The sequence below is a fragment of the Echinops telfairi genome, unplaced genomic scaffold (genome assembly GCF_000313985.2).
Source record: "Echinops telfairi isolate 266 unplaced genomic scaffold, ASM31398v2 ScPeMD7_60;HRSCAF=208, whole genome shotgun sequence".
Classification (NCBI taxonomy): domain Eukaryota; kingdom Metazoa; phylum Chordata; class Mammalia; order Afrosoricida; family Tenrecidae; genus Echinops; species Echinops telfairi.
The window spans coordinates 44,214,330-44,226,580 of NW_022103958.1; the positions used below are offsets into that span (position 1 = coordinate 44,214,330).

Consider the following 12,251-nt stretch of genomic DNA (forward strand, 5'->3'; position numbering starts at 1 on the left):
TCAAGTTGACTCCGACCAGAGTGCCTCCATAGGCCAGGGTCGAACTGGCTCTGTGGGCTCCTAAGACTGGAAATCTTCATGGGAATCGAAAGCCTCATCTTTCTCCTGCCACATGGCTAGTGTTTTCGAACTGCTGACCTTGGGAAACCCCTGGCAATGCATAACTCACTGCTCTACAAGGGCTCCTCACTCACAGCCATGTTTTTCATGTATTCTCGCCTCGGACAGAACTCCTGGATTGGACCCCTGATCTTGAGCTGGAACAGGGCTGGGAAAACGTCTGGATATAAACCTGCTTGTTGGTACAAAGTTCTTTCTTAGCCATATCTGGGTGTCACTGATTTTGTTTCTCTATGACTCCGCCTAACACAGTTCCCCAGGTGGGAAATCTCCACAGACATAGATTGTTACCTCCATCTCCCATAGAGGTGCTGGTAGGTTCGTACCACCAGCCTTGCAGTTAGCAGCCACACTCTCAGCATGCCCCCAGGGCTCCCTCCATGAGGGAGTGGACCCGGTGGTTTAGGGGCCTACGATCAGGCTGCTACAGCCCGCGGCTATGTGGAGAAAGAGGAGACTTTCCATTTCCGAAAAGAGCTACCCTCACAGAGACCCACACGGGTAGTTCTACTCGGCCCTAAGGGGTCTCTAGGAGTCAAATCTACTCCGTGACAGTGAGTGGTTTTTTTTCTTTCTTTTTAAACAGTTTTCTTGGGACATAGTCCACATATCATTTCCTTCCTGGTATGGTATCTGCAAGAAAAGCTGTCACCTCCCAAGTCAGACGCACTCCCCGCTATTTTAGATGGCAGGGTGAGTGGTGAGTGGGCTTCTTCACTGGCACTCTTAGCCCAGACTTGCTTTCCCCTGGGGGCTCCCATCGTAATTAGAATTGCTCCCAGCACCCGGTCATCGAAACACAGGAGGCACGGTCAGTCCTTCCTGAGAGGCTGCTAACCTGTGCTTGAGGCATTCCAAGGACTATGTGTCACAGGAGGGTGCGCGTTGGCTCTCGGATTCTGATGCCCTGCGGTTGCGGGCCACCCCAGTAGGACCCCGATCAGCAGGCTAGGCGGGAGACCGACACAGCAACCAGAATTCACGTGGACGGAGTGGTGAGCCTGAGGTGATGGCCGTGAGTACTGGCTATTCTTTCATGGAAGTTGCTTAGAGCGACAGCGACACTGCTGTTTCATGTCCCTTAGGCCTCTGGACCCTGCTGGGCCAGCCCTGTCATTGAGTTAGCATGGGGTTTCTTGCTTGCACATAGTGTGCATTTGGGATGTTATTAACTGTTAGCTCACATAAACATCACAACGAACCTCTGTCTGACTCTGGGGCTAATCCTTCGTAATCTCTGCTTTCTAACCCCTGGGGAGACTGGTCTTCCCCTTTGGCAATCTAATTCCGTTGCTTGTTTGTAGGCATTGTCAGCATGACAGAGTCGGGCTCTGACCTCTGGCTTCTTTGGGCCCAGATTCCATCTTTATCCACCGTCTAATGCTATCTTTGGCCTCTGGGTTTCAACTCACCACACCTGGTTTCCTCTCATCACTGGTTGGAGCTTCACCAAATTGACCTCAGTCCTGGGAGTAAACCCTGGCTCGGGCCATAGCCCAGCTCACTCTCCCTGAACACTGAGATGCATTTGAAAGTCTCGGGCATACTTTTTTCCCAGGGACTCAGGAGTGTGCTGTCGAAAGCAAAGCTAAGCCCACACAGAAGAAGCACACCAGCCTGTATGATCCGAAGATGATAATAACAACAAAATCCAAATATGACGAAGGAAAAATATCAGAGCTTAAATTGTGAACACCCAATTTGCAGAAGGCTATGGAGGACAGTGGGAGCCAAAATCCATCTGCAGAGCATCTGGTCAAATTAAGCCTCGGGTAGATCCCCTCTAGCCACAGGCAAGGGACTCGGCTTTACTGTCAGACAGAGGAGATGATTGTAAACTTGATTATGGTGGATTGAACATGGTATAATTTGATACTTGGTCACTTGACCTCCCACTTGACTCAACCTGAATTTGTTCTAGGCTCCAGTATTTTTTGCTTGTTCCATGACAAGAATTTTTTCTCTGGCTTTTAAAATATTGATGATGGCCTTTTCTTTCTTATTCTTTATTTGTATTTTCATCTTATTATTATTGTTATTATTTTCGTCTTGCTGTCTTATTTTGTTTTTGTTTTTTATTGTTTCTGTTGGGCTTCCCAGTCTGTGATGCACAGGAGGAGTAGATGCATAGAGACAGTAACTGATGCAATGGCTTATTGGGGATGTGGAGGGGGTGTGGAAGGTGGGCAGGGTGAGGGGGTTTGGGGAGTAAATAATGAGTGTGGGAGTGGGAGGAAGCACTAGAACTGATTGTGATAGAAGTGCATGATATGTGGATACTATATCAAGAAAACTAATACAAAATAAATAAGTGAAATCAAACTTGACCGATGGTTACCAGGGGTGCAGGAGAGTGTGTTGTTGCTTAGGGGCATTGAAAGTGTGGCTCTTCCTTGACTCTGTCTGTTTCCACCCTTTCGCCTCTGCCTATGTCATTGGTGCAGGAATAATTTGGGAAAGGATATCAATAATGGTTGTACAACATGAAGGTACTGAATTTTACAAGTAGAAGTTGTGGAATTCGAGAATGCTTTGTTGTGTATATTTTTGCTACAATTAAGAAAAAAAATAACGACATGAATAATGAGTACAAGGAAGAAGAAAATGTTCTGGAATGGAATATGGTGACAGTTGTACAGCTCCTCTTGATACAATTGGATTATTGAATTGTATGACATGTGGATGAAGTGCTAATAAAACTGTTAAAAAAAGAGAGAGCGAGATAGCAAATGTCAGAGCCATCTAGCTTTATGGATGACCACTGCAATTTTATCATGTGCTTTTCCAGCCTGCTTATTTTTCTGACCTCTAGTGTGGTGAAAGGGCCCCAGCCTTCCTAGCAGTGGACACGTCACTGGGGACAGACATTGATGGCTCCTTTCTCCTCCAAGGAGATATGGCAGTTCTTCGAGGAAAATCAGCCTCTAGCAGCAGAGACAGACCTCCAACACATGGCTCTGGGGCTTGCCTAAATGGGACCTTTAAGCTGGCCAACTCTGTATGCTCCCGTCATCAAAACTCACCCAGGTGTAGAAGGTGACCCTCCTGAGGACCTGGAGACACCATTTCAAAGGGCCCTTAGCACATGCTTGACTACTAATGGAAGTATTGGCAGGTCAATCCCATCTAGCAGCACTGTGGAAGAAATGCCTGGAGATCCATTTCTAGAGAGACTGTAGCCAGGGAAACCCTATGGAGCAGTTCTGCTTTATCACACAAGGGCTTGCCATGAGTTGGAATGGATTTAGTGGCAACAGAGTTTTTTAAACGGGAGGGAGCTTATGTAGGGGAGGTAGAGACTCCTGTCGTGCAATGCAAAAGGAAGCGTAGAAACAGAAGGGTTAAGACGTGTACTCAACTTTGCCTTACTGTGAACTTCCCTGGTGGGGACAGATCATAGCGAAGGCAGGAAACTAATAGCTTGGCATTTCCTCGATTTTTTTCCCCTGGTTATCTTTGTTTCTTGAGAGTTTTCTGTCAAGAAACATTTTGGGTGTAGAGTGAGTGTGTATGCACATGCACGTGCGTGTGTCTGTGTATATGAGAGGGGACCGAGGAAGAGTGAGGGAGAGGAGACAGATTGTTAGAGAAGCTAGTGTCGTTTCTTTTTTCTGTTTTCCTGCTCATTTCTCGACTTCTTTCTGTACCTCTCCCTTGCCTCTTTATCTGTTTCCATCCTTTTGCCTCTGCCTCTTCTGGGGACTCAATCGTTCTAGTGTCTAATTCTGGTCACAGCAGGCCATGATTTATAGGAATGGGGGCTTCATGTAATTTCCTGCCTCCACCCACCAATTAACATTGGTTCTTAGGGGTCTCATTCCTACTTCCTTTAGGTGTGACACTGGAAGATCTCTGGATCCAGAGGAAGCAGACGGATTGCTTCACAGTAAGCGGCCTCTTTGTTCTCCCTTCCCCCCTGCTCCATTCAGGTGACTGTCTTTACCCCGTTTTCCATTGTGATCTCTTAGACTGAGTTCTTTGCTGCCTTGTTGCTGTCTCCAAGTCTCAACGTGGCAGTTCCTGTTGCTGCTATTGACCCCGGACTCTGGGGGTACCCCCTGGCTTCTCCCCTCTTCAGCTACTCAGGACGTAGATGCTTCTCTCAGACTCTGTGGAGAATAGAACTGGACCACAGACACAATCACCCTTCCCTTCTTACTACAAGACTTACTACCACTCCTGTCTTTCTCGGTGAAAAATATTTCCTCCTCCTGTTAAAGGAACCTTATTTCAATTCGCATTCTCAATTTTCTCCTCGGTCGGTCACCTTTCTTGAATCTCTTTCCTCGCATTCGAATGTCTTCCATTCCCTCCCATGCTAACACAAAGAACGCCTTCTCTTGGCTCCACATTTTCCATGTCGCCTCATTACCTTCCTAGAGCTTCTCGCTGCCAAGCTTTATAAAAGCTTTGCCTATCGGCTACCACGACTCCTTTAGCCCCATCCTTTCTTTGTAAAATTAAATCTTATTTTATCAAACATGCGCAGAATTCTTAAAGTCATTGAAAAGTTCATGCACAAACACAGCATTTCCCCGCTCCCTCATTTCCCACGGTCCCAACCCCTTCCCGAGGGGACCCCTCGGAAAGCCAGGTACCCCTGAGGTGTCCATTTCTTCCATCTCGGCCGTTCACAGTAGCCAATGTATGTACGCTGCCGCCTTTTGTTGTATCCGTTCTAGGCATTACTCAGGAACTGCCGTCCCAGTTCATGAGCAGTTAGTCCTTTCGCCATGTCTACATTACAGCGTTACGTACTTCAATAGTCAGTAGTTACCCCATTATTCCTGTGCAAGCATGATTTAGAGTTTACAGTTGGGTTTCTTTCCCTTTAGAGCTAGGAATTCCTTATTTTCGTTCTCGTGGTCTAGTCTTCTTTGTGCTTGTAGCTAGTTTTCCCTGCAGTAGTTCCGAGTATGGTTTTTCAGGTCAGTTATGTGAGTCAATCGATCCATCCTTTGCCTTTCTGTTTCTTCTTGGAAACACTCCTTTGGGAGAAATCCGTTTCCTGCCACGGCCCTTGGGCTTTGGGCTCTCTAAGCCAGTGGTTCTCAGCCTTCCTCATGTGTGACCCTTTCAGACAGCGCCTCATGTGGTGGTGACCCCCAACCATCACATTATTTTCCTTGCTACTTCATCACTGTCATTGTGCTACTGTGATGAATCAGGTGACCCCTGTGAAAGGGTCGTTCGACCCCCAAAGGGGTGGCGACCCACAGATTGAGAACCGCTGCTCTAAACCAAGTCAGCAGCTGCCTTTCAGGACTGCTTCCTCCTGGTTCGGACTGCTGGCATGCGGTTATCGTTGCCTCCTCTTTGTTTTGGTAGAGGACACCCTCTGATGGCCCATTTTCTTTGGAATTTATTTGCCTCACTAGACAAACTGTCGCAGTCTGGACTGTAAATGTAGACGAGATCAAGGGGTTTCAAAGAGTGGGACTGTCAGTCTGATGACCTCTTTTCCCCTCGGTGCCTGAATAGTTCATCCCTAAGTCCCTTCTTTATTTCTCAACATTGATCCACGGAGGAGAGGTCAAGTTCTCCTCTGGTGAGCAATTGCTCTTCCATTGATAATCAGATAAGATATGTGGGTGCTTCTGCTTCACAGCAGCTTAGGAGGTTTTCAATCTGTTCTAGTTCTACATTGTACTAGGTAGGATCCAGGTTCCCAAAGTGTCTGGCTTGTCATCCCCTCCCTTAAATGTTAGCACCCCTCAAACAGAAGGGATCTAGTGAGTTTGGGTGTAAGTGAACCTGGCTTGGGCTGGGGAGTTACCTGGTTAGAAATAAAGGACCGGCTGTACCTGGGTCTTGGACCTTGCTTGCAGGGCATCCAGCCTCAGGGAGCTGGATCACACCCACCACCTCTCCAGCTCCCCATTCTGAGCAGACCTCTTGGCAGACACTGCCTTTTCTTCTTCCTGCACTAGTTTACTGGGCCGCAGTGATTTGCACATGCAGCCTGAGGCTTTGCTGTGAATTCTTTCCACTCCAATAGAGTCCGCTGTTCCCAACTGTCCTGTGACTTACAGCCCAAGGCCCCAGCATGTTCCCTCTCCTGTTGCTGTCTAGTTGAAAGCTACCTATTTGAATCTCAGTAACCCATCCTATTCCCAAACATTCGTTTGAGCACCCTCAGACGTGGTACTCCCAAGATGGATTCTCCGTTGACGTTAGGTGCTCGGTCTCATTCCAGTCTCTAAAAACTTTCTATTGATTATTACTTTCTTATGAAGATAGCCAGCCTAGTGACATTGTCACTCCATGTTTTCAACAGGTCAGCATTCCTTTCCTTTCTCCGGCCACTGCAGGGGCAGACACTGAGGTCTACGTTTTCTGGTAGGGTTGAGCCTCTAGAGGCTCGCTGCTTTCTCAACCTGTCTTTCCATGTCTTCCTCATCTCACCTCTTTCTGTCTCTTCCCAGGACGTGGACCCTAGTTTAAATCCTGCCTTTATGCCATGCCCACTGGCCCACTGATAGGACCCTGAATACGGGTTCTTAATGAGCAGTAGTAGCTGAGAGTTTCTGTGAGGATCACAATCACGAAAAGACAATAGATGCAAAGCACCTGGCCCAACATAAGCACTCCACAGCTGTCTCCTTCTCTGCGTTGGAAGATTTCCACGGATAGCTGCATCGAGGCTGAGGGCGAGGGCCGTGCGGCATTGTCAGATGATGCTCACTGTATGCACCAGCTCGATATGCTGCCGGAGAGTCAGAGACAGGCTTGCTTTCAAAAGAAATTCAATAAAAATATGTGGTTTTTAAAAAATCCAAATTGTTTCAGAAGGCACTCAGGACCTACTAGATAATGTGTGTAAGAGGGAAGAAGAGATGAATACACCCACAAGCTCTCCCTCCCTGTACGCCTACACCTTCACCCATGTGACGTGGCAAAGAGGCATAAGGGCAATGACAAGGAGGATTCCCTTACTACTCTCATCACTGACTTTGCTTGGGACTCGACACACAACTCTCAAGCCTTGGCCTCCACCCAGCAGCTGGCCAAGCAAGCACCCAGCACCTGGGAGAGCCTGCAGGTTGCTCTCCTCTCAGCGGGGACCTCTCCTCTCCCCTCTACTTTAGGTCACTGGTCTGAACCCAGCTCCACACTCTGATCACCATGGCTCTGCCCCATGACCTGCAAAAGGCCTTGTTGTTTGCTTTGAACGACCTCGAGGAGGAAAGCTTCAAGACATTAAAGTTCTACTTGCAGACCATGACCCTTCCTGATGGCTCTGGGCAGCTGGGCCGAGGGGAGCTGAAAGGCCTGGCGTCTCAACTCACTGGACTGTCCGGAGCGCACGAAGTGGTGAAGGTGGTACCACGCTGGAGAGCTTGAACAAGAGCCTGTTGAACTTGTGGGACAGCTCAGCTTCGTTCGTCTGGACGGTGAGTGGGGCAGTGAAGAGAGGGAGTCAGAAGGATATTGGACCCCTAGCCACGGCAGATCCAGAGATTCCTTGTCAGTGGGGTCTTCTCTCACCCCTGCCCTCTGCCCTGGAAGCCCCAGGGTCCTAGATGGTCCCAAGGTGAGGTTCTTGACCATGATGGGGTGAAGGACATGAGCCAAGGACAAGGCAGCAGTATCTGATGATGCTGGAAAGGCAGCAGTAGCTGGTGACAGGGTTCCTCTCCTTCCCCGCAGTGGTCGTGCCAGAGAAGGGGAGGGCATGAAAGATCGAGGCTGACATTGGTAAAGGGATTTCCACTACCCAGAAGAAATGGCATCAGGGTGGTGGGTTAAACCTTTCTTCTCTTCCTTTGTAGGCAGCTCAGGCTGCTTCTCACGCAGGGCTGTCTTCTCCTGTGCCTCAGCTTACTCAAAGAACCATGGACGAATGTCGCCCTAGAGAGTAGGGGGTGGGGTGGGGAGCCTAATGACTCTTATCCCTTATGATGGGGTACCAGGGGATCTGTCTGTACCTGTGTGCCCTCCCACAGGCCTCCTTTCCTCCTGTGGCATTTGAAGATGGAGGCTGCTCTATAAAGCTCGTTTATCTTTAGCATCTGGCCCATCCTTTACCAAGAACAGGCTTCTATGATCTCACCACCCCTAACTTCCCTTTCCATACCTCCTCCTGCTCTCTACACCCCGTCAAATGGGCACATTTCACATGAACTCCAGTCACAAGCTCTCGCCCAACAGCTTTCACACACACACGTGTTCTTATAGCTCATCCTTACAGATATACACTCACACCTTTCCGACCACGCACACCTTCCCGACGGAAACACGGACATGCCTTCCTAAGCGTACCCCGTGAGCGCATGTGGCTGCGAGCATTCACCCACTCCTGCCTCAAATATCCACATACAGAAAACACACCTTACGCGCTCTTACAGATGTAGACATGTGCAAAACACATACACACACACACACACACACACACACACACACCCCGATCTCCTTCCATGAAATCAGAACTGTCATTTTCAGGGGCAATCCAACCTAGAGATATTGGAAGACGAGTCAAGAGGACAGAATCCAGAGTTTGAAGGGCCCGTGCTGTACTTCTTTTTCTTTGTCATATCCCTACCTATTCCCTCCCGTCTGGCCAGATTACAGAGACAGATACCGGGAGCACGTGTGCTGCCTCGAGGAGACGCAAAAGGGAGGACTCAACGGCAGCGACAGCCAGCTGCTCTTGATGGCCAACCCCAAGTCCGGGAGTTCAGAGCCTTGTCTTCCTCTGGAGGAGATCACTGTTAAAGATTTGTTTGGCTCAGGGGGAAAATCCCCCAAATCTACTGTGGTGCTTCAGGGGAATGCTGGCACTGGAAAAACAACCCTGGCAAGAAAAATGGTGCAGGACTGGGCCCCCGGTACTGTCTGCAGGCCAATTTGATTCTGTCTTTTATGTGAGCTGCAGGGCGGTGACTCTGCTGCCCAAATGCGAGCTGACCCTGTTCCTCACTGGTGGTGTGGAGACGCTCAGGCTCCTGCTGGCCGTGGATGGCTTTGATGAGTTGCCGACGTCCTTCACCGGCAGGTCGATGAGGCCAACGTGGAGTCCCCTGGAGAACCTGCTGCACCGTCTAATCAGGAGAGAGATTCCCAGGCCTCCCTCCTCATCATGACACGGCCCCAGGCGGTGGGAAATCTGAGGTGCTCGCTAAAGGAATCATACCGTGTCCACGTTCTAGGGTTCTCTGAGGGGGAGAGGAGAAGGTATTTCAGCTCCTACTTGACAGACGAGGAGCGAGCTAGAAACACCTTGACTTTGTACAAAGAAGTGACATTTTCAACAAATTGTGTCAGGTGCCTGGTGCTGTTGGATGGTGTGTTCTTGGTTAAAGGGGCTGGCAGAAAGAGGCAGGGACGTCTCAGACATACCCAGTAACGGCACTGACATCTACACGATCTGTCTCCACCGTCTTGCCGCCCAATGACAATGAGGACTGCTTGGAGCTCTCGCGGCGGCACAGGGTCCTGAGGGGACTATGCACCTTGGCAGCCGAGGGGACCCAGCCGCAGCAGCGTATCCTATTTGAAGAAGCTGACCTCAGGAAACACAATGTAGATGGGCTCAACCATGCCACTTTCCTGCGCACCCTGGATTACCAAGAGGGACATGTCATCAAAAAGTTCGACTGCTTCCGCCATATTGGCTTCCAGGAGTTTTTTTAAGCCATGATCCACCTGGTGAAGGAGGACCACGGCCAGCTAGGGAAGGCAGCCCGGGGAACGGGAAAGGCTGCTGGAGACAAAGAACGAGCCTATGGCCCTCAGTACGCAGTTTTTATTGGCTGTATTGAAACCTGAGGGCGCCCGGACTTGGAGGTAAAGCGCTGCCTCAAAATTTCTTCCAGGACAGTGCAGGATGTGAGGCATTTTCAGAAACAACTGAAATCCATAAAGCCTAGCAGCATTTGGGAGCTGGAATCCTCCCTAGAACCTGGCGAAAGGGGTCCGGATGAGTGGCGTGTCAGTTGCATGGACTGACACCTAAGGGACTAAAATGGGAGATCACCCACGATGCTCACTTTCTTTCAAAGCAGTTTGAGCAGGGAGCAAGAAAAGGAGCAAAACGGGCAAGAAGAGAGCGAACATCATACAAGAGGGACACAGACGGGCCCGTCTGAGGGGAAAGAGAGCGGGAGAGGGGACCCAGAGACGAGCAACTTAGAAACAGGTGGATGGGGACGCACAGACATGGGGCCATTTGGGCTGAGTGGTCAGCTGATGGCAGAGTGGAGAGAGAGGAGCACTGGGGAAAGACACAGAGCCAAAAAGAGTGGAGGAACAGAGATCAGCTTAATGGATGATCTCTAATTTAGATTTAGATAGATCAAGTTCAGTTAACTAGTTGTTTGCAACCTTCTGTGACGCAGAGTGCAGTTTTGTAATCCATCTGGAATTGAATTTCAGGCCTATGAGAGCCAGGAAAACTCCTCCCATTTTAATTTTTTGTTTTTACTTATATGGCAATTTAGCTGTTCCAGCGCCATGTATGACATGCCAACTTTGAGGGCAAAAATATAGTGTTCCTGTTGCATATATACCATGTGCTCATATTAGCATGGCTCTGTTTCAGGGCTCTATTACATTCCATTGGTCAGCTTATCGATCCTTGCTCCAGTACCACATTCCTTTCCCCGTTCCTTTCACGTAAAACTCCGGAAACCCTTAATGAGAATGACTGACACAGGAACCACAACCAGGCCTTCAAACACACCAGAAGCCAGGAGGAGAGTGCCAGCCTGGACAACATCTTATTCTGCTATGCATAAAGTTGTCATGCATTGGCAACAATATTTAAAGTGTGCTCTTGTACAATGTGTTTGGGCCTTGCTTGTTTAACCTAATCTGACCATCTTTGACTCTGAATTGCTGCGTTGCATTTAGACCATGCACAGTTAATGTAAGAACTGATATGATTGGAATGACACCGACCATCCTGCTTGCTCCCTCTGTTACTTGTTGTTGTTAGGTGCGATTGAGAGAGTTCCGATTGTTACTCAGAGCTGGTTTCTTTCTTTTCTTTTTTTTCAGTGCTTTTTATGATTTCATTTTATTTTATTGGCTTATTAGGCACCCTGGTGACTGTAAGCTCAGCAGTACGGAAGCCACTGGCCGCTCTGCAGGAAAGAGATGAATTTCTCTATTCCCATGAAGATTTGTGGTCTAAGAAACCCACAGGGGTAGCTCTACTGTGTACTGTAGGGTTGTTATGATCAGCATCAATTTGATGGCATGGAGTTTGGTTTTATGAGATTAGCTTATTACTTATGGCTCTTCTGGTGCTGTCAGGTAAGCATTGGACTGCTAACCTCAAGGTCAGTGGTTCAAACCTACCAGCTTCTCCTTGGGAGAAACACGAGGCTATCTGCTCCCATAAAGATTTACAGTCTCAGAAACTCTACAGAAGGTCACTACGAGCCACAGCGTACTCCATGGTAGTAAGGTTCTGGTTTGTTTGTTTGTTTACATTTCAGTGGTTGTCATAGAATTTGAAGTATATGTTTAGTTAATCACAGTCTACCTTCAAATAATAGTAGACCATTCTGTGTGCTCTAGGAACCTGACAACAGTCCCGCTTCTTCCCTCATCTCTTCCGCTATTGTTACATATTTTCTTTTGCATATTCTTTTTTTTAACAATTTCATTGGGGGCTCATACACTCTTATCACAATCCATACATACATCCATTGTATCAAGCACATTTGTACATTCGTTACCCTCGTTTCTTTTGCATATTCCATGACACCCAATATCTAGTTATTATTTTTTGCTTTAGACAGTCATTTATCATCTAAAGGAAATAAAAAGAAAAGAATGTATTTGAACTTGATCTACATCTTAATGCTTTCTGAAGATCTTTGTCTCTTCCTGTCGATCTAACTTTTCATTTGATCTGATGTTCCTTCTGCCTGATGAACTCGCTTTACCATTTCTGCATGGAAGGAACACTCAAGGCTTTTGTAGAGCAGCGGGGCGTTGTTCTGGCCGTCTCTGTGACAATGTTCCTAAGATGTGGTATAAGAATCTTTGGAAGTTCACTCAAGTTTGGAACATTTTGACTCTCTAATAATCAGAAGGGTTGTCCCATTTGAAAGTAACATAAATCTCAACTCATTTATTATTGGATTAGTGTGATTTTTATTTTAACAAACGCATCAAATCAT

At 48.0% G+C, this 12,251-nt stretch overlaps 1 protein-coding gene across 1 annotated transcript; it reads left to right on the forward strand.

Annotated features, from left to right (window-relative positions):
- Window positions 1–7,245: 7,245 nt before the first annotated feature.
- NLRP10 (NLR family pyrin domain containing 10) lies at window positions 7,246–10,068 on the forward strand. Its single transcript, XM_004718177.1, is given in 9 exon segments — window positions 7,246–7,390; window positions 8,685–8,955; window positions 8,957–9,180; window positions 9,183–9,329; window positions 9,332–9,391; window positions 9,394–9,487; window positions 9,489–9,806; window positions 9,808–9,890; window positions 9,893–10,068. Coding segments are annotated over 9 exon segments (1,518 nt in total).
- The last annotated feature ends 2,183 nt before the right edge of the window (window positions 10,069–12,251 follow it).